The sequence below is a fragment of the Sapajus apella genome, unplaced genomic scaffold, assembly GCF_009761245.1.
Source record: "Sapajus apella isolate SASKATOON/1434 unplaced genomic scaffold, GSC_monkey_1.0 scaffold46, whole genome shotgun sequence".
Lineage (NCBI taxonomy): Eukaryota > Metazoa > Chordata > Mammalia > Primates > Cebidae > Sapajus > Sapajus apella.
Genome location: NW_022436986.1, coordinates 11,635,723 through 11,656,267, shown reverse-complemented (window position 1 = coordinate 11,656,267; position 20,545 = coordinate 11,635,723). Strand labels below are relative to the sequence as shown.

At 39.5% G+C, this 20,545-nt stretch overlaps 1 protein-coding gene across 1 annotated transcript in view; it reads right to left on the bottom strand.

The window, feature by feature from the left end:
• Nucleotides 1-5,581: 5,581 nt before the first annotated feature.
• SLC44A1 (solute carrier family 44 member 1) overlaps nucleotides 5,582-20,545 on the bottom strand; it is a 183,396-nt gene continuing 168,432 nt past the window's right edge. Inside the window, exon 16 of the mRNA XM_032240248.1 lies at nucleotides 5,582-7,128. Within this exon, the coding sequence (XP_032096139.1) occupies nucleotides 7,114-7,128 (15 nt within the window). The 3' untranslated portion in view covers nucleotides 5,582-7,113. The remainder of the gene's footprint in view (nucleotides 7,129-20,545) is intronic.

The following is a 20,545-nucleotide window of genomic DNA, read 5'->3' as shown; positions in this document are numbered from 1 at the left end:
AAGAAGAAAGAGGCTTTTGGGGACAGTGAGTTGCAGCTGAAATGTGATCACCAAACTCTGTCACAGGGCCACACCCCGGGAGCTCACTCCTGGCTCCTTGCCTCCAGCTTCCCTAATTCCTTCCCTGTAGCCCAAGCCAGGAGACTGCAGCTTTTGACAACATCTCTACCCCATTTGACTTCTGCCCTCGTCCGATCTCCGTCTCTGGCCAGTCTGGCTTTCAGCTCATCCTGGGCCTTTTGCTTCCCCTCGTTCCCGTCTGGAAACAGCTAGCTCCTTCTGACTGTGACTTCCGTCATCCCCAGTTTATGCAAGTTCTCCCATCACAGCCACTTACCAAGCTGTGCTCTAAGTCTGCCTCCCAACCCTTCCCAGTATCTCTGACCTATAGGCAAGTCCTTTGCCTTTTCTGTACTTATTTTTTCACAGCCAAATCCATTTAGAAATTTTCAAAAGTAGTTTAGCAAATCAAATAAAGCATTTGTTCTTAAACGTGATCCCTGGACCAGCTGAATCCACATCACCTAGTAACTTGTAGGAAGTGCAAATTGTCCAGCCTTATAACTGGACCAATTGAATCAGGAACTCTGGAAGTCAAGTCCAAAAATCTGTGTTTTAATGGTTCCTCCAGGTGATTCTGATGAATGCTAAGCTTGAAAGCCATGGAACTGAAAGAAAGCAAATTGTTTACAAAAAAAGGGGCCGGGGGAGGATTTCAGAGACATAAAAATCTCACTTTGAAACCTAGGTTTCTGATTCTTAAAAAGCCTATCTAGTCATAGATATTTATCCAGTTGAGGTTTCTGGGCCTCCAGGAACCCCTTTCTGAGGAAATCTCAAGTTAGAATAGCCTCATAGCGAGGCTGACGTAGAGTGTCTGGGAAAACCGTCTCTCCCAGAACCAGGTTCCTTATCCTCTCTGAGTGCTGCCAGGTGTTGCCCGCAGCCCTGGGCTGCCTCGTATGTTCCAAGATTTCCCCATCTCTTAGGAGAGAAATTTCTTTTCTTTCAGTGTTGCCAGCAGTCTTTCCCTTTGGGAGTCAGTATAGGGCCATAGGCATGGAGTCAGCAGTCTGAATCTAAATCCAGATGCTGCTGCTCACCAGCACCATAGCCTTCAGTGAGTCACTTAACCTTGCTAAACCTCAATTTCCTCATCTGTAGCATAGTGATCGGAATAGTAGTAATTCCCTTTTAGGGTTGCTGTGAGGATTAAAGGAGATTATGTAGGTCAAATGCTGGCTAGTATTATTTAACAAGTGGTAGCTGTTGCTAATAATTACTCTCTTACTCACCGTGTCCTTCTGTTTTACCCTTGCACAGCTCTTTTTCCTTCTGGATCTTTAGGGCCTTAGCAGACCTATTCTCACCCCAACTCCCCTTTTCCCTGTTATACCTGTTTTTTTCTGAAGCATAGTCACTAGTCGAATGCTGTCCTTTGCTGAAGCCCCAAATCTTTGCCCATTGCTCCCTGCTACTGTATCTGGCCTGAGTTTTAGCATTTGCTACCTAGCCTGGGAAGACTCCAAGGCCTCTCTAGGTCTCAGTTTCTTTATCTGTAAAATAAAAATCGTAAAAGTAGCATCTTCAAGGGTTGTTGAGTGGTGAATGATATAATTCATATTAAATTTTGAGCACAGTGCCTGGCATGTAGTGAGCATTCAAAATATATTAGCTATTATCATCTCTTTCTAACCATAGAAACCTAATTAATTCTGATTTTTTTTTTTTTTAACAGAGACACGGTCTTGCTATGTTGGTCAGGGTAGTCTCGAACTCCTGGCCTCAAGCAGCCCTTCCACCTTAGCCTCCCAAAGTGCTGGGATTATAGGCATGAGCCACCATGTCTGGCCTTGTTTTTCCTGCCCTCTTCTGACTAAAAACCAAACTCACCCAAAATCCCTGGAGCCCCTTGGAAGTCAGAGCAAAAATTTCTGATCCTAGGCACTCACTATAGACAGAGTCTCCTAGGAAGGTGATATAGTTTGGCTGTGTCCCCAACCCAAATCTCATCTTGAATTGTAGCTCCCACAATTCCCATGTGTTGTGAGAGAGACCTAGTGGGAGGTAATTGAATCATGGAGGCAGATCTTTTCTGTGTTGTTCTTGTTATGGTGAATAAGTCTCATGAGATCAGATGGTTTTGTGAAAGCGAGTTTTCCTGAACAAGCTATCTTTCGTCTGCTGCCATGGGAAGATGTGCCTTTCGCCTTCCGCCATGATTGTTAGGCCTCTGCAGCCACATGGAACTATGAGTCCATTAATCCTCTTTTTCTTTAAAAATTACCCAGTCTCAAGTATGTCTTTATCAACAGTGTGAGAACAGACTAATACAGAGGGAAAGAATGGTTCTGCCCTAATATGGGCTGGCACTCTATACTTGAAGAGTTCTGAAACAAGTGGTAAGCAGTCAGTGGACAAAAACCTGACTAGTGAAACCATGTGAGAAGAGACACAACCAAAGCACCTGTGAGTATTTAGCCTGAAAGGAAAAACGCAAAGTGGATATGATCATTGACTTTACATTTCTGTGGGGCTGTTGTATGGAAGAGGAAGTTAACTTGTTCTGTAGCATCCCATAGTATAATTAGACCCAATCGGTGGAAGCTACAGGAAAACAGATTTCCATTTAACAAAATGTCCTACTTTCTAACAGAGCCATACAGAGCTGGAATAGATTGGTAGTGAGATCCCAGTTTGTACAGGTATACAAGCAGGAGCTGGGCATTTGCTTAGCAGAGCATTCATAATGGGATTCAGGCACTGGAAATAACTTTTTTTTTGTTTGTTTTTGAGACAGGTCTGGCTCATTGCACACCCAGGTTGGAGTGCAATGATGTAGTCTCGGCTCACTGCAACCTCCACCTCCCAGGCTTAAGCCATCCTCCCACCTCAGCCTGCCGAGTAGCTGGGACCACAGGTGCATGCCACCACACCTAGCAATATTTTTTTTGTATGTTTTGTAGAGATCAGTTTTTGCCACGTTGTCCAGGATGGTCTTAAACTCCTGAGCTCAAGCAATCTGCCTGCCTTGGCCTCCCAGACTGCGGGGATTACAGGCATGAGCCACCGTGCCCGGCAGAAATAACTTTGAAGATTTTCCAGAACTGTGAAGTTACATCATTCTCTAAACTGGAGGGCAAAACCATTCATTCATTTCTGACTCAGTTTTGTAATTGTACTCGCGTTTGGAAGGCTCTCTGAATCTCCTCTCCCCACCCTCACTCCCATGTAGTTCATTGCAAGAAGTCCCACTCCTTCCTGAGGGAAGACCTGAGAGGGATAGTTAATTAAACCCTAGCCATTATGATGTGATTGTGTCACAATACCTTCTCCATGTGTAATGGCCTAGTTTATGCTGGCACTAGAGACACTGAGATGAATAAGGTCTAGAAGGCACAAGTGCTTTCAGCATACCCTGCCTGGCTCTGGTCATGCCTCTGAACTCGTCATACTCAGAGAATGATCAAGGACAAAGCAAATTTATCTGCCTGCCAATCTCCTCATTGTGAAAGGATGGTGGCCCCCAGCCAGGTTTCTCCAACACAGAGAAATAGACTGAATGTTCCTAGGAAGAACACTGCTCAGCAGTCCCTATCCCTCTCCTTATACTCTGAAAATATTAAGGGCCACGTTGAGATTAGGGAGATAAAGGGCCATCACAAATTCTCTGCACTTCTATTTCACTGGCTAAGCACCCAGACTCTGGTGCCAGACTGTCTGAATACAAATCCCAAGTCTTGCCAGTTGTTGTCTTTGGGCAACTTCTTATTCTTTCTGTACCTCAATTTTCTCATTTCTAAAATAAGAGTATTAACAATATCCACTTGATACGTTTGTTATGAAGATAAATGACTTAATGTATATAGGATGCTTAGAATAATGATAGACATATAGAAAATACATATTTAGCTATCTATATGTTAACTATCTATTATCCTTTTTTTTTTTTTTTTTTTGAGATGGAGTCTTGCTCTGTTGCCCAGGTTGGAGTGCAGAGGCACAATCTCAGTTCACTGCAACCTCCTCCTCCCAGGTTCAAGCAATTCTCCTGCCTCAGCCTCCCAAGTAGCTGGGACCACAGGCATGCACCATCTCACCTGGCTAATTTTTGTATTCGTAGTAGAGATGGGGTTTCACCATGTTGCATAAGATGGTCTTGAACTCCTGACCTCAGGTGATCCACCTGCCTCAGCCTCCCAAAGTGCTGGGATTATAGGCATGAGCTACCAAGCCTGGCCTCTATTATCATTTTCTAAAATAAACTGTTCTCCTAAGTACAGCATCAGAAAATAATAGTGTCTGTGAGCCCTTTGGTACTGCAATGTTATTGCTGCTAGTGAAGATGGTACTATGTCAGCACTTCTAGGGAAAATAAGCCTCTTGAAATCCATCCTTCATTATAAAGGTCAATCTGTACTTTTCCGTGACAAAAGAGTTTGAGGGAGAAAGGTGATAGGGCTTATGCTAGAAAGGAAGGACTTAAGACAAGGAGACAGGAAGGGAAGACTGGACCCTTTCCAAGCCAAAGAAACAGTCTGAGCAAAGAAGGGAAACAATGGAAGAACAACTCCAAGAAATGGAGTTCGGGATGAAGTGAGTGTAAAGGGCAACCTTCAGTGCCCAAATATTGGGGAAACATTAGGAGGACTGTAGAACACATAGGAGATGAAATGTTCTACAGCCATGAAAATTATCTGTAAGAAAAATACATAGCGATGAGAGAGTTTCTAATAATATAAACTTCAAAAATAGCTAGAATAATTTTTCTAAATACAATTGGATAATGCCTACTACAGAAAAGTAACTAATGCATTTATAAGTTTTTATTTTGTTTATACCTTTCAGCTCCGGTGAAGTGGCATCATATATGAAAGCTCAGCCTGGCTTCCTGTGATCAAATACAACATTAATTTTTTGTTGTTGTTGTTTTTGTTTTTTTTGAGATGAAGTCTTTCTCTGTTGCCCAGACTGGAGTGCAGTGGTGCGATCTTGGCCCACTACAACCTCTGCCTCCTGGGTTCAAGCGATTCTCCCACCTCAGCCTCCTGAGTAGCTGGGAATACAGACACCCATCACCACACTTGGCTACATTTTGCATTTTTAGTAGAAATGGGGTTTTACCATATTGGCCAGGATGGTCTTGAACTCCTGACCTCAAGTGATCTGCCCACCTCAGCCTCCCAAAGTGTTGGGATTACATGCATGAGCCACCGCGCCCGCTACAACACTGTTTTGGTTCGAATGTTTGAGTCTCCACAAAATTCATTTGTTAAAATCTTAACCCCCAAGGTGATAGTAATAGGGAATGGGGCCTTTGGGAAGTGACTGGGTCAGAGGCAGAGCCCTCATGAATGGCATGAATAAAAGAGTCCTGGGAGAAATCCAGGTGAGGATGCATGAAGTGAGACGGTGCCATCTGTGAACCAGGAGGCAGGCCTTCACAAAACACTGAATCTGCCAGCACCTTGATATCAAACTTCCCAGCCTCTGGACTGGTGAGAAATTTCTGTTGTTTGTAAGCCACGCAGTGTGTGGTATTTTGTTACAGCCACCAGAAAGGACTAAGACAAACACCTACAAGTAGTATATGTTTATTTTTCTGCTACATAAAAGTGAATCAAAGACAAGAAAATTGGCCTTGATATATAAACTCAAATTTGGCATGATTTTCTCATGATAAAAAAAATGAAAAGGGAAAAGCAGGGTGGAGAGAGAGATTAGTAGGGGTCAAACTATAATGGTCTCTGAATTCCAGGCCAAGGTGTTGGGTTGTGAGCATGTTGTGTGGGAGAAGCCACTTGCATGTTTATGAGCAATGAGTTATTTTAGGACGTTTGATTTGGCAGGAGAAATAGGAAGGACGTGAGTGGGAGGAGTCTGGGGTAAGGAGCTGACTGCAGATCCAGAGGCCCAGACCTCCCCTAACCCTGCCCCTTCCCTTTCCTGGTTAGATCCCTACAGCCCCTCAACCCCCACTCCATCACCACCACCACCATTTGAATGCAGTAATTATCTTAGCATTATAAATCTTTAAGTACTTTTTCAATCAAATGGAAAAATAATAAATTCACCTGAATGAAGATGGTTGGCTTTCTTCCCAAGTCATCTAAAACAGAGGTTGGCACACTTTTTCTTAAAGGGCCAAACATTCAGCATTTTAAGCTTTGGGGGCCAAATGGAATCTGTCACAACTATGCAGCTCAATCACTGTAGAGCAAAAGCAGCTACAGACATGAATGACTGGGTGTGGCTGTGTTCCCAATAAAACTTTATTTACTAAAATAGCTGGGGGCCATATTTTATCAACTGCTGGTCTTAAAGAATATTGTGGGGTTTTTTTTAGAAGATAATTCTGTGATTCTTCTCTACCTCTAAAGACTCCCTGGTCCTCCATCTAAGACACTTCCCATACACATACACTGCCATCATGAGAGGAAGTATACCATTGATAAGGGGTTGGGGTAATTATCTCCGGAGCATTGATAAGCAAAACAATGTAAGTGTAGAGGGCTTTGGAGTTAGACCTAGATTTGAATCCTGACTCTGGCAACTGTGTGATCTTATATGTAGCACACAAACTCTCTGAGTTTCCATTTCTTCATGGGCAAAGTGGAGCTAATAGGTGCAACCTTACAGGGCTATTGTGAGGATTAAATGTATGTAAAGCTCCCAGCCTAATGCTTGGCATGGAACAGGCACTCAATAAATAGTAGTTATTAACCCACATTGGCTCTATAAATAGCAGAGTCAAAGTGGACAGACCCAGCCTGAACAAGAATTTCACTGTGGATCTAGCCTTCAGGCCAGTATTGGCACTAGAGTGAGAAAAGGGGATCATTTAAACATACCCAAGGCTAGAAGAGAAAGCAACATTAAATGTGAAGACGGTGCTGCAAGACAGATTTCTATCAAATGCTTTTGATTATTTATTAGACAGCCGCACTGTACCAATCCACTTGGCTGTTGGTGGTTTGGGAACCTTGTTACATGCTTTCATTGAAGTAATAAGATCCTGCTCTTCATAATTGCAGACTCTCAACAGCTGGTGAGTGGGAGAACCTCATGTAAACAACCTCCTCTGAGTTCATTGTTCCGGGCTCATGAGACCAGTCACCTTTTCTTCAGCTGAAAAATCAACACATCAAGAAAATGAATACTTCCATCCTAGGGGAACATGACACAATGAGAAGTAATCAATAACTAGAAATAGTGTGGGATCATCTTTAAAGAAAACATTATGAAATGTAAGAAGGCTACACACACACACACACAGATTAACAAATTTAAAAAGATATCTGAGAGATCCCCTTATCAACTGTGTATTCATGCTCAAGTTATTTTACTTCTTACATTTCTCCATGTCTAAAATGGAGATAATTATGATTTTCTTAAGGTTGTTGTAAGGATTCAATGCATTGGTAAATACAGTGTACGTAGAACACTGACACATATCGAGGAAGACTAGATTAGTGTTTGCCATTATTGGTATTAGTATTGTTCTTTCACAAAGAGGTTCTTAGGATAGTTGAACTGAATAAAACAAACCCATGATGAGTCAAATTCAAATCTAATCTGCAAAATTTGATTCCATGATACTCTCAAAGACCAAAACTCGAATGCAAATGAAATTTTCAATTTTTCACTTCTGTAATTCAGTTAGCAGTGGGTCAGGTCAGACCAGGATAATGGATGTTCTCATAGTTTGGTGCAATTCAAGAAATAGTGACTAAGTAAATGAACTGAAGATAAGAAGTATAATGTGGTTCTTTAAATGGATATTCGTATTTCTAGGAAATATACATTGAAGTATTTAGGACTAAAGGGCAATGATGTATGAACATTATTCTCAAATGATCCAAAAATTTTAGGTATATACTATATACCTAATAGATATGCATATATATATATATATATATATATATAGAGAGAGAGAGAGAGAGAGAGAGAGAGAGAGTATGGACCTAACACTCTCTATATATATACCTTTATCAATCTATCTAGATACTTATCTAGATACCTATCTGGATCTCAATAGATAGATATATCTAGAGAGATCTAGATAGATAGAGAATGAATGAGCATATGGGGTAAAATACATGTTTAACAAAGGTGTAACAACACGTAGCATGGTGTTTCTAGGTACCATTCGTATTCTTGCGGCTTTTCTTTAGGTTTAAAATCATTTCCAAATACAAAGCCCCGTTAGGATGGGTTAATTATTAAAAATAAGGGCAGGCTCAGTTTGATTATCAAACAAGCCCAGAGCCACTGCAGGACGAGCAGAAGTAACAAGATACAGTCCTAACCACAAGATGCCAGGAGAGCTTGGACTTGGAACAAGGGGGTATGAAATAGTCCTATGATTCAGATGTCTAACAAAGTCAGGTTAAGATCTGATACATCTGTCTCCACAATAGACTCTGCTTGTCTCCAGGTGCTTAAAACAGATCACATATGGCACTAAGAATAACATTGCTTGAAACCCTTACCTAAAGCTTCATTTTAGGGTTTTAGTTTTGAGATTTTAGTACATGCCAGTTATTGCTGTTCCCCCCTGCCTTGGATTTTTCCCAACTTCAGCCCATTTGGCAGGTTGCCGATAGAATAAATCCCTAAATCATTGCTTTCACCACATTAGTTTCTCACTCAAGAAATTGGCAATGGCTTCCTATTTTCCTCAACACCTCATCTAAACTTTGCTGTCTTATCAGTTTCATTTTCTTTAATTATTAATTAATTAATTAGTTTATGACAAGGTCTTGCTCTGTCACTCAGGCTGGAGTGCAGTTGCATGATCATAGCTCACTGTAACCTCAAACTCCTGGCCTCAAGCAATCCTCCCACTTCAGCCTCCTTGGTAACTGGGACTATAGGAGCTCCACACCACTCCATTTTTATGATTTTACGTACTTTGACTTGCAGTTTCAGCTTTCATGATTTTTTTCCCTTTACTGAAGATAACCGGACCTATTATTAGACTGACATCTGACTGACTGTTGCTTGGTTATGGTCATGTGGCCTAGTGACTAGGCTTATGCCAAAGTTGTGATTTCTCTGATGTTAAGATAAAATTCTTTCCTCCTATTTTTCTATTTAAATAAACTTTTAAATTTTATAATAGTTTTAGGTTCACAGAAAAGTTGCAAAGATAATATAGAGTTCCCATCTACCTCATGCCTAGTTTCCCCTATTGCTAACATCTTACATTATTATGATACCTTTGTCACAACTAGTGAACCAACACTGGTACACAGCTATTAGCTAAACTTCATACTTTATTCAGATTTCATTAATTTTTCCCTGATGTCCTTTACAGTTCCACAATCCTATCCAGGAGACTACATTACATTCAGCTTTCCCCCTTTTTTTTTTTTTTCATGCTTTTTTTTTTTTTTTTTTTGAAACAGGGTCCTGCTTTGTCACCTAGGCTGCAGTGCAGTGGCAAGATACCAGCTCATTGCAGCTCGACCTCCCAGGCTCAATCGATCCACCTCAGCCTTCTGAGTAGCTGGGACTACAGGCCTGCACCACGGGTGGTTACTTTTTTTGTATTTTTTGTAGAGATGGGATTTCACTATGTTGACCAGGCTGGTCTTAAACTCCTGGGCTCAAGCAATCCATCTACCTCAGCATCCCAAAGTCTGGGATTACAGGCCTGAGTCACTGCACCTGGACCTCTTCCTGTTTTTAAATTTAAAAATATTATTTAAAAAGCCAAATGCAACCCTTAAGACTAAAGTATACAGTCTGATTAAATGTGATTTCATTACACTTGGCTGATGTATCTTTCCTACTACCATTGAACATGAAAACTTGCAGCATAATGTAGCTCATCCCAATGAGTGATCAGAAGATTCAGTTCAAGGCTTCCTGAATTTTCTTTTTGTGTCAGATCCCTTGAGAGCCCAGAACACCCTTCTCCAACTTAAAGTCCAAGACTACATCTAATTAGATGGTTCAAACAAGTTTTCCTTCTATATATGTATGGTATAAAGAAATTGTTACATGGATGTTGAATCCCCTGGAATAAATCTCTACTTTTATCTTTTCCATCTTATTTTTGCCCTACTTTCTAAGAGACTTCCTCAAATTCATCTTTCAACCCTTCTATGATTTAACACTTTTTTCTATTTAAAATTTTTTTGTTCTCTGAACCTTCCTCTTTTAAATAGCAAACTATTTTCTTTTCTTTTTCTTTTTTTTAGGCAGAGCCTCTCTCTGTTACCCAACCTAGAGTGCCGTGGCAAGATCTTGGCTCACTGTAACCCTTCTGTCTCCCGGGGTTCAAACCAGTCTCCTGCCTCAGCCTCCCAAGTAGCTGGGATTATAGGCATGCACCACTGTGCCCATCTAATTTTTGTATTTATTTAATAGGGACAGGGTTTCAACTTGTTGGCTAAACTGGTCTCGAACTCCTGACCTTAAAAAGTCCACCTGCCTCGGCCTCCCAAAGTGCTGGAGTTACAGGCATGAGCCACCTCACTGGCCTAAATAGCAAACTATTTTCTTGAGTACAATCTTTTCTATGATGGGAGTTTAGTAATTTATAGTTTTCCTTTACCTTGTAGTCTGTTTCTGCTAAGTTGCTTTGTTGTTGTCGTCTTTCTCTTTGTTTTGATCACTGTCTTTCATGGTAGAGACTTGCCCCAAAGGTCTGGTAATTCTCATTTAAGAAACTAGCACTAAAACTAATTTGAACTTTTTATTCGTGGATAGATTTTGTCATTGAAATGCTTCACTGTATAGAGACTTGATTGGGCCCTCTAGCTGGAGAGCCCCCTGTGTGAGCATCTAAGTATTTTCCTTTGGGCTGGTCAGATTCCCTGGAAAATAATCTTTCAGTTTCCTGCTTGGTGGGTAAAGACCTGGTTGTGAGAATTCTAGAAGTTGGGGGGGGGGGTCTTAATCCCCCTGACTTGGCATGATACCTCTGTTTTAGATGCTTCTCCCCTCTCCCCTTGCAAGTCCTGCTTTAACCTCTTCAGAGAATACCTCTGTGTTTGCTGAGGATGAGACGGTTGCCTGACTGCACAGAGTAGGGATGGTGTCTGAAGATGTTAAGCATCATTTTACATGCTCTATCCTCTTGGCTGTCCTCTTTTAGGAGGTACTCATTTAAATGTTTTATCTATTTGGGTTGTCTGTCTTTTTCTTATTGATTTGTAAAAGTTGTTTTTATAAATTTTAGTTTGAAATCCTTTACCAAATATGTGTTTTACAAATATCCTTTTCAAGTCTGTGGCTTGCCTTTTCTGTCTTTTAACGGTGTCTTTTGATGAACTGAAGTTCTTAATTTTTACTGTGTCAAATGGAAGCCTCAAACGACTCTCCTGCCTCAGCCTCAATTTTAGCAACTTAAAAAGGAATAATGTAATTTAGAAGTCTGGCTATCTTTCTGAGCTTCCTGTGATACACTGCAAGAGAACTTGCACTGAGCAGAAAACCATCTTTGTTCCAGGGTTCAGGGTTATGTTTCTTGTTCCAGCTGTCATCCAGATTAAACATTACCAGACACAAACTATACCTTGCTATTCTAGGATCTCTGGCACCAGTAAACAGGAAGAAAGGGATCGGTCTTGGGTTGTTATGGCAGACCATATGGCAACAAAGCTTTGGTCCCTAAAAGCAGAAGAATGAAGCTTCCAGGCCCAGGGAATAATTGTCTCTGCTTCTCTCCTTTACAACTTGTATGTTAACAACCTAATATCATTTTGGATAGGTTTAATGCAATCCTGCAGATATCTCACCACCCTACCTTCAACAAAGCAAAACAGAAAGACTAAACATTCTATTATACACAAATGATAAGGTTGTATTGCCTTTAACAAGGAGTGGCTTGAAGAGACAGTTGGTCCACTAGCTAATTATTGACAAAGAGAAGGGCTATAAATCAACTTTTCAAAAATGAGAGCTGCCATTCCACTGTTTTTGACCTGTAACAATAACCGCAGGCCTGGTGTGGGGGCTCATGCCTGTAATCCCAACACTTTGGGAGCCTGAGGTGGGCAGATCATTTGAGGTCAGGAGTTCAAGATCAGCCTGGCCAAAATGGTGAAATCCCATCGCTACTAAAAGTACAAAAATTAGCTGGGCATGGCAGCACATGCCTATAATCCCAGTTACTCGGAAAGCTGAGGCACGAGAATTGCTTGAACTGAGGAAGCGGAGGCTGCAGTGAACAAAGACTGCACCACTGCACTACAGCCTGGGTGCCAGAACGAGACCCTGTCTAAATAAATAAATAAATAAATAAGATAACTTCATACAATCAGCTTAATGTCTTTGGCAACTTTGCTGTAAGTAGTTTGTTGAAAGAATACCAGGAAATAAAAGTCCTCAAATTAAAGCTGCTTTGTTGTACACAGCACAGAATAGAACTCCATAAATATTTATCAGGTGAATTTGAGGGTGCTGAGTTGGTGTATGAATTACACCTGCCTAAAAGTTACGAGACTTCAAATTATTTTAGCCAAGCTATGTAGGCTGGAATTTGGACCTTGTTTGTCTGTCTCTATGGAGACTCTTGGAGTTGATCAGAGGTGCAAACTGTTTTCAGGTGCATGCCCTTCTTATAATCCTCATGGCTCAGAGGAGGCTGTCAATCTCTTACTCATGCCAGCCGGCAGGTAAGCAGCGTGGGCCAGTGCTCAGCTATACTCCAGGCACTTGTTAGAGAATGAAATATATTCATCTTATGCCAGTGTTTATCAAGAGCTCAACTAAAACCTATAGACCAATGGAAAGAATTGTAAATCTAGAAATAAACCTCTATATCTATGGCCGATTGATTTGGACATTGATGAGGTATCCAGACCATTCATTTGGAAAAGAATAGTTGTTTAACAAAGGGTGATGGGACAACTAGATATCCACATGTGAAAGAAGAAAGTTGGACACCTGCAAATACATCGTACATATACACCTACATGTACTCCATATTTGCCATATACAAAATTAATTCAAAATAGATCAATAACCTAAATGTATGAGCTAAAACTACACAACTCTCAGAAGATAAACTTAAGGCTAAACATTTATGACCTTGGATTTAACAATGATTTCTGAGTTGTGACAACAAAAGAACAAGCAACCAAGGAAAAGATACATAATTTGAGCTCATCAGAATTAAATACTTTTCACTTCAAGGAATACTATAAGGAAGTAAAAAGATAGCTCATAACGTAGGAGAACATAGGTATGAATCATATATCTGATAAGGGTCTCGTATATATTTGGAATATATAAAGTATTCATACTCAACAACAAAAAGGCAATCCAATTTTTAAAAAGGGCAAAGGACTTGAATAGACATTTCTCCGGAGAACATAGACAAATAGCCAATGAATATATGAAAAGGTGCTTAATATCATTAGTCATAAGGAAAATGCAAAACGAAACCACACTGAGATACAACTTCACACTCACTGGAAGTCCATAATCAAAAAGATGGAAACTTACACATGTCGAGGATGTAGAAAAATTGGAACCCTTATACACTGCTGGTGGGAGTGTAAAATGGGGCAGCTGCTGCGTAAATCAATTTGGCATTCCTCAAAAAGTTAAATACAGGGTTACCATATGACCTAGAAATTCCACTCCTAGGTATATACTCAAAAGAATTGAAAATGTATGTCCACACAAGCACTTGTACATGAATGTTCATAGCAGCATTATTTAAAATAGCAAAAAGGTGCAAATCCAGCCTCAGTATCCATCAACTGAAGAATGAATGAACAAAATATATCACACAACAAAACAGTATTCAGCCATAAAAAGGGATTGAACCTTGAAAACATGCTAAATGAAAGAAGCTGACAAAAATTAAAAAATTAGCTGGTCGTTGGAGGCACATGCCTGTAGTCCCAACGACTCAGTGGGCTGAGGCAGGAGGATCACTTGAGCCTGGAAGTGTCAAAGCTGTGGTGAACCGTGATTGTGCCACTGCACTCCAGCATGAGCAACAAAGTGAGACCTTGACTCAAAAAAATTACACTTATAACTTTACACCCTATAATTAAGGTATACACATGCATTACGAAATATGAAAGAAGATTTAAATAAAATTGAGATCATACCAAATTTCAGCATACCTTGAAATGGTTCCTAAAAGGCGTCTGTATTTGAAGATTTGTAGTGTTAATGTTTTTACTATTTGCAATAAATTATAAATCTTGGATGATTAATCTGTAACTTTGCTGAGGAAAGCATTTTTTCCAAGGGTACATCTTTATTGTTTTCCCCTCAGTATGTATAATTATTGTCAAAAATTAAAGTAATACAGAAGGGCCAGGTGCGGTGGTGCTTGCCTATAATCCCAGCACTTTGAGAGGCTAAGGCGGGAGGATCACTTGAGCCAGGAGTTTGAGACCAGCCTGGGCAACATGGAAAAACCTCGTCTCTACAAAAAATTCAAAAATTAGTCAGGGATGGTGGTGCACAATTGCAGTCCCAGCTACTCAGGAGGCTGAGGTGGGAGGATGGCTTGGGCCCAGAAGGAGTAGGTTGCGGCGAGCTGTGATCATGCCACTGCACTTAAGCCTGGTGATACAGCCAGATCCTGTCTCAAAACAAAAGCAAAACCAAGGCCAGATGCAGTGGCTCACGCTTGTAATCCTAGCACTTTGGGAGGCCAAGGCAGGTGGATCATGAGGTCAGGAGTTCAAGACCAGCCTGACCAACATGGTAAAACTCCATCGCTACTAAAAATACAAAAATTAGCCGGGCATGGTGGCATGAGCCTGTAATCCCTGCTATTCAGGAGGCTGAGGCAGGAGAATCGCTTGAACTCAGGGGCAGAAGTCTCAGTGAGCTGAGATCATGCCACTGCACTCCAGCCTGGGCAACAGAGTGAGACTCCATTTCAAAAACAAACGAAAATTCAAGTAATACAGAAAAGCCCTCCTCCTAAATCACTCTAACATTTGAGATAATCTGGTTTTATATACTTTCAGTTCTTCCTTTTAAGGCAAGATATAAGCTGTGTGCCTGTGGATGTGGAAGTGTATCCCTTACCTGGGAGTGAGACGAGCAAATGACCACTGTGAAGCTGTGAATGCGGCTTTGTTTTATTTTTTGACCGTATGCCAAGTAACTCATTAAAAGTTTGGAGTGTTCCTGCACCATTCAAGAATATCAGAATTTATTAACGTTATGAATAACTTTGTCGATATCATAGTCATAATTCTAGTAGCGAATGCATACTGTACTGAATGTTTCCTAGGTAACACAGCCCATGCTGACTCTTCTACATGCTCCGGATAATGGAATCCTCCCAACAATTCCTCTTTTACAGATGGGGAAACTGAGAATTAAATGGGCTAAGTAACTTGCCCAGAACCAAAAAGATGGCAGAACTAAGATCTCAACCCAGATGTGATTGATCACAGAGTCTAAACTCTGAACAACTATACTTCGTAGAATATTATAGATCTACTCTCTATAGCAAAACATCCACATAAGTCAATGGAGGAAGGAATAAATTACATAACAAATGGGTCTTACTCCACATTATATAACAAAATTATTTCTAGCTAGTATATAAGTATAAAAAGTGAAAGAAACAAAATCATTAAAAATAGAATATAAATTATTCCTTAATATATAAAATAAAATTATTAAAAATAGAAGAAAATATAGGCAATTATTTTACTGATTTGGGGGCTTAAGGAAATTATCAAAAATTTAAATCATATAGATTATAGGTAAAATTATCACTAACAAAATTAAAAGACAAACTACAAAGAAGGAGAAATTGCTACTAATATGACTGAAAAAGCACTATTATTCCTAACATATAAAAATCTTTTATTCAACAGTAGGAAAAATGGTGACGTCTCAATAACAAAATAGCAAAAGACATGAATAGAGAATTTACAGAAGAGAAAATATAACGGACTAACAAATTACTCTAAAATATTTAGTTCACTAAGAAAAAATGCAAATTAAAATAACAAGGGACTGTCATCTTTTGCTGTTAATATTGTTAAAGGTGATGACAATGATGACATGAGTATCTGCCAGATGTGGAAACTGGTGACATTTGCAGACTTCAGTACAAAGGTAAATTGGTAGAGCCTTTCTGGAGGGCAATTTGGCAATATGCATCAACATTCATAGAGTACCTTCACCTCTTGATGTAGTAATACCCTTTCCAGAAGTCTATTTAAAGGAAAGAATTAGCAGGATGGCAAAGATATCTCTTTAATAAAAAGATCGTAAATAAAAGTTTAATATAAGGGAATGTACTTCCACTAGTAAAAATCATATTTCTGAGTCTGGGTGCAGTGGTTACCCCTGTAATTCCAGCACTTTGGGAGGCCGAGGCAGGAGAATTCCTTGAGCCCAGCAGTTTGAGGCCAGCCTGAGAAACATAGTCAGACCTCTGTCTCTATAAAAAAAAAAGACATCATATTTCTGAACAATATTTAATGATGTGAAACATGTGTATTATATATGTGTGTTCAGATATTGATATCTAAACTTGTAAAAAAATATAAAATATCTACATATAACCTTACATAATGTTAAATGGCAAGGGCAAGATGTATATATATTTTATAATAACTGTGAAAATGGGGTATATATGGATAATCATTACAGATTTAGATATATAAGTACATATAGAGCAGGAAATTAATACACAAAAATCATAAAAGTAGTTATTCTGGTTATAGGGATGCAGCATAGTTTTTCTTTTCTGAGAATATTTGCTACATATTTTTAAAGGAAAATGTGTTACTTTACTCATCAGGTTAAAAAAAAATAACACAAACAAGAGTGTTTTAAAAGTTAATTTCTTTTTATCCAATAAATTAAGTTCTAGGAAGGTATCCTTAACAAAATGGGCAGAGATACAAACAATTTCTATACAAAGATGATCATTATAGCATTATTAATAAACCCTTAATTTTGAGAGGAAATTGCTAAGTTCAACTATAAGAGAATTATTGAATAGAATATAGTATGTTCAAATGAAATAATATTATGAATCCGTCCTGCTTTCAAGGAAGTTTTAATACCATTGGGAATTTCTAATATGTTAAGGGAAAGAGAAGATAGGTCACGCGCAGTGGCTCACACCTGTAATCCCAGCATTTGGGAGGCCGAGGCGAGCAGATCGCTTGAGCTCAAGAGTTCAAGACCAGCCTACCAACATGGTGAAACACTGTCTCTACTAAAAATACAAAAAATTAACCGAGCGTGGTGGGCCGAGTCCCAGCTACTTGGGAGGCTGAGATGGGAGAATTGCTTGAACCTGGGAGGTGCAGGGTGCAGGGAGCCGTGATCGCACCACTGTACTCCAGCCTGGGTGACAAAGCAAGATTTTGTCTCGAAAAAGAAAAAGAAAGAAGAAAGAAAGACAGGAAGGAAGGAAGGAAGGAAGGAGGAAGGAAGGAGGGAGGAAAGAGGAAAAAGAGAAGATAGAAGTTATTTAATATGTATCTTTATCTTTGGGCTATGAGAACATTATTTTGTCCTACTTGCATATTTTGGGTTATATTTGTAACTTCATTGTAACTGATATAAATAATGAGCAAACAATTTATTCAATTCATCTAGGTATAATAATCTTGTTTATTTACTCATTTATTTGCTTATTTACCAATTTGTCCACTTAATAATTTGTTTAAAGAGACTGGGCTTGAATTCAGGCTCTGACAGATAATAATTGTGACTTTGGGCAAATTACCAATCTTCCCTGGTCTCTGTTTTCTTGTCTATAAATGAGAAGAAATACATCTACTCTGCACGAGTAAATGAGGTAATGTATATAAATATTCAGCACGATAACTCACTCAGAAAAGGTGCTCAAGAAATGGCAATTGACATTATTTTATGATTCTTTTTTTAAGTAAATGCAAAGAAATAGGAACCAAAAGTGTGTGAGCAGAGACCTTCACATTCTCCCAGTCAAGGGAGTTATTGAAATTATAATTTTAAAACAAGAAATGTAAAATATATTACATTTGTTACATTCTTGGAACTTAAAGGGAATGTAAATGTCAATGTAAATCAAAGATCAAACATTGAAAAATATAACCTTAGAAACAATGCAGAGCACTGAGTAACCCCAGGAAATTCACCAGTGTTGCTTCACAGCTATGCCATCACCACCTAGTGGAATTAGTGACGCATTACATAGCCCAGAGATTTTATTTTGAAGTTTAAATGGTTTATATAGTTAGAAAGGCCAAATTACACAAATATTCTCCTATATGCCCCTATCGTCTCCTTTGTACTACTGCAATACTCCTCTAACTAGTCCTTCATCTTACATCAGAGCCCCAACCCATTCTCCTACGTAGAACAGGCAGAGTAAGCTTTCTAAAATATAAAACAGATATGTCACTTACACAGATTGAAAATCAGATTGAAAATGCAAACGACCTTGCATAGCGTGGAAGGCCTCCAGCTTCGTCTGTCCCAGCCTCACTGAGTACGAGTGCTAGTGACCATCTTCCCAGTGAGAAATTTTCCATTCCAAGGATCCCAAATATATAGTTTTGTTTTGTTTTTGTTTGTTTTTTGATAGAGTCTCACTCTGCCACCCAGGCTGGAGGGCAGTGGCACCATCTCGGCTCACTGCAACCTCCGCCTCCCAGGTGCAAGCAATTCTCCTGCCTCAGCCTCTTGAGTAGCTGGGATCACTGCTGCTCGTGGTGGTATCTAGCACCTGCAACCATGCCCGGCTAATTTTTGTATTTTTAGTAGAGAGAGGTTTTCACTATGTTGGCCAGGTTAGTCTCGAACTCTTGACCTCAAGTGATGCGCTCATCTTGGCCTCCCAAAGTGCTTGGATTGCAGGCATGAGGCACCGCACCGTGCCAATTTCCTTATTTTTGCTTATCTTTTAAAATACTGTTTATCACCTTTGTAGCTATAAAAGTTGAATTTGAGATCTAATGGAGTCATATCCTATATGGGAGTGAGAGAGTTAGTACGACTAGTCAGCAGTAAACATTGCATTCAGGATGACTACTAACATTTGTGAGGTCGGAGGCAAGAGGACAAATGGAAGACCCTGTTCCCATTCTCTTCCCACTCCTCGCCCCAGCCCACGTTAGGGGTGGCTGTTCACGCTTACTTGTGGACACCTGAGCCCACAAGAGCAAGCTCCAGCCACATCCCCTGCCACAATCACAGCCAGTATCCATCCTTAGGAATAAGTACCTGGAGAAGACCCACACAGGCCTTGCCTTGGGAGGGAGTTCTAGGGTCCCGAGTTTCTGGGGAGTGGTCTTAGGCTTAGGGTGGGCATGTTCCCTTAGTCCCATGGTGGACTCCTTGCCCCATGGAAGGGGACCAGAGAGAGGCGGGCAAGAGCAGGGGACATGGTATTCAGGATCTAAAGGTTGTACTGATTGCATCTAATCAAAATCTCTTAAGTCATCCATAAAGTAGAACACTGTACATATGCTTTATGTATGCAGCCCTGTATCATTACTTTTCATTTTTCCTTGTTCATGTTTCCCTATGGCTCTCAATTAATTTAATTTTATTTTCCATGATGTTGGAATCAACACCCACTTACCTGGTTACTTGAACAATGTTTCCTTCTATATCCATGGTGAGTAAACCCTTAAAAGCAATCATATTTCCTTGGTACGTTGGCTTTAGGCTTGATGACACCTACTGATTGCTTAAGTTAATACAGGTATAAGATGGCTCCTTGTATATTTAGGAAAATGATAGACTCAAAACGACAGGTTGAAAGAAAGGGAAAGTTAATGATTCTAGGTTATCAGCTTGAACAACTGGTTTAATAGTGTTACTATTTACTGAGATAGGAAAGGTTAGAAGAAGAACGGGTGTAGATGTATCACGATTCATTCACTTGATTCTCTATTGTTGGGTATTTAGGTTGGCTGCAATATTTTATAACAAGGAACAATAGTCTGATTTGCAGCAAAATCTTTTCACATATTCTTTCTTTCTTTCTTTCTTTCTTTCTTTCTTTCTTTCTTTCTTTCTTTCTTTCTCTCTCTCTCTTTCTTTCTTTCTCTTTTTTTCTTCCTTCCTTCCTTCCTTTCTCTTTCTTTCTTCTTTCTTTTTCTTTCTTTCTTTTCTTTTTCTTTCTCTTTCTTTCTTTCTTCTTTCTCTTTCCTTCTTTCCTTCTTCTCCTTCCTTCCTTTCTCTTTCTTTCCTTCTTTCTTTTTCTTTCTTTCTTTCTTTCTTTCTTTTTCTTTCTTTCTTCTTTCTCTCTTTCTCTCTCTCTCTCTTTCTTTCTCTCGCTTTCTTTCTTTCTTTCTTTCTTTCTTCTTTCTTTCTTTCTTTTTCTTTCTCTTTCTTTCTTTCTTTCTTTTCTTTCTTTCTTTCTTTCTCTCTCTTTCTTTCTTTCTCTTTTTTTTCTTCCTTCCTTCCTTTCTTTTTCTTTCTTTCTTCTTTCTTTTTCTTTTTTTCTTTCTTTTCTTTTTCTTTCTCTTTCTTTCTTTCTTCTTTCTCTTTCCTTCTTTCCTTCTTCTCCTTCCTTCCTTCCTTCCTTTCTCTTTCTTTCCTTCTTTCTTTCTTTCTTTCTTTCTTTCTTTCTTTCTTTCTTTCTTTC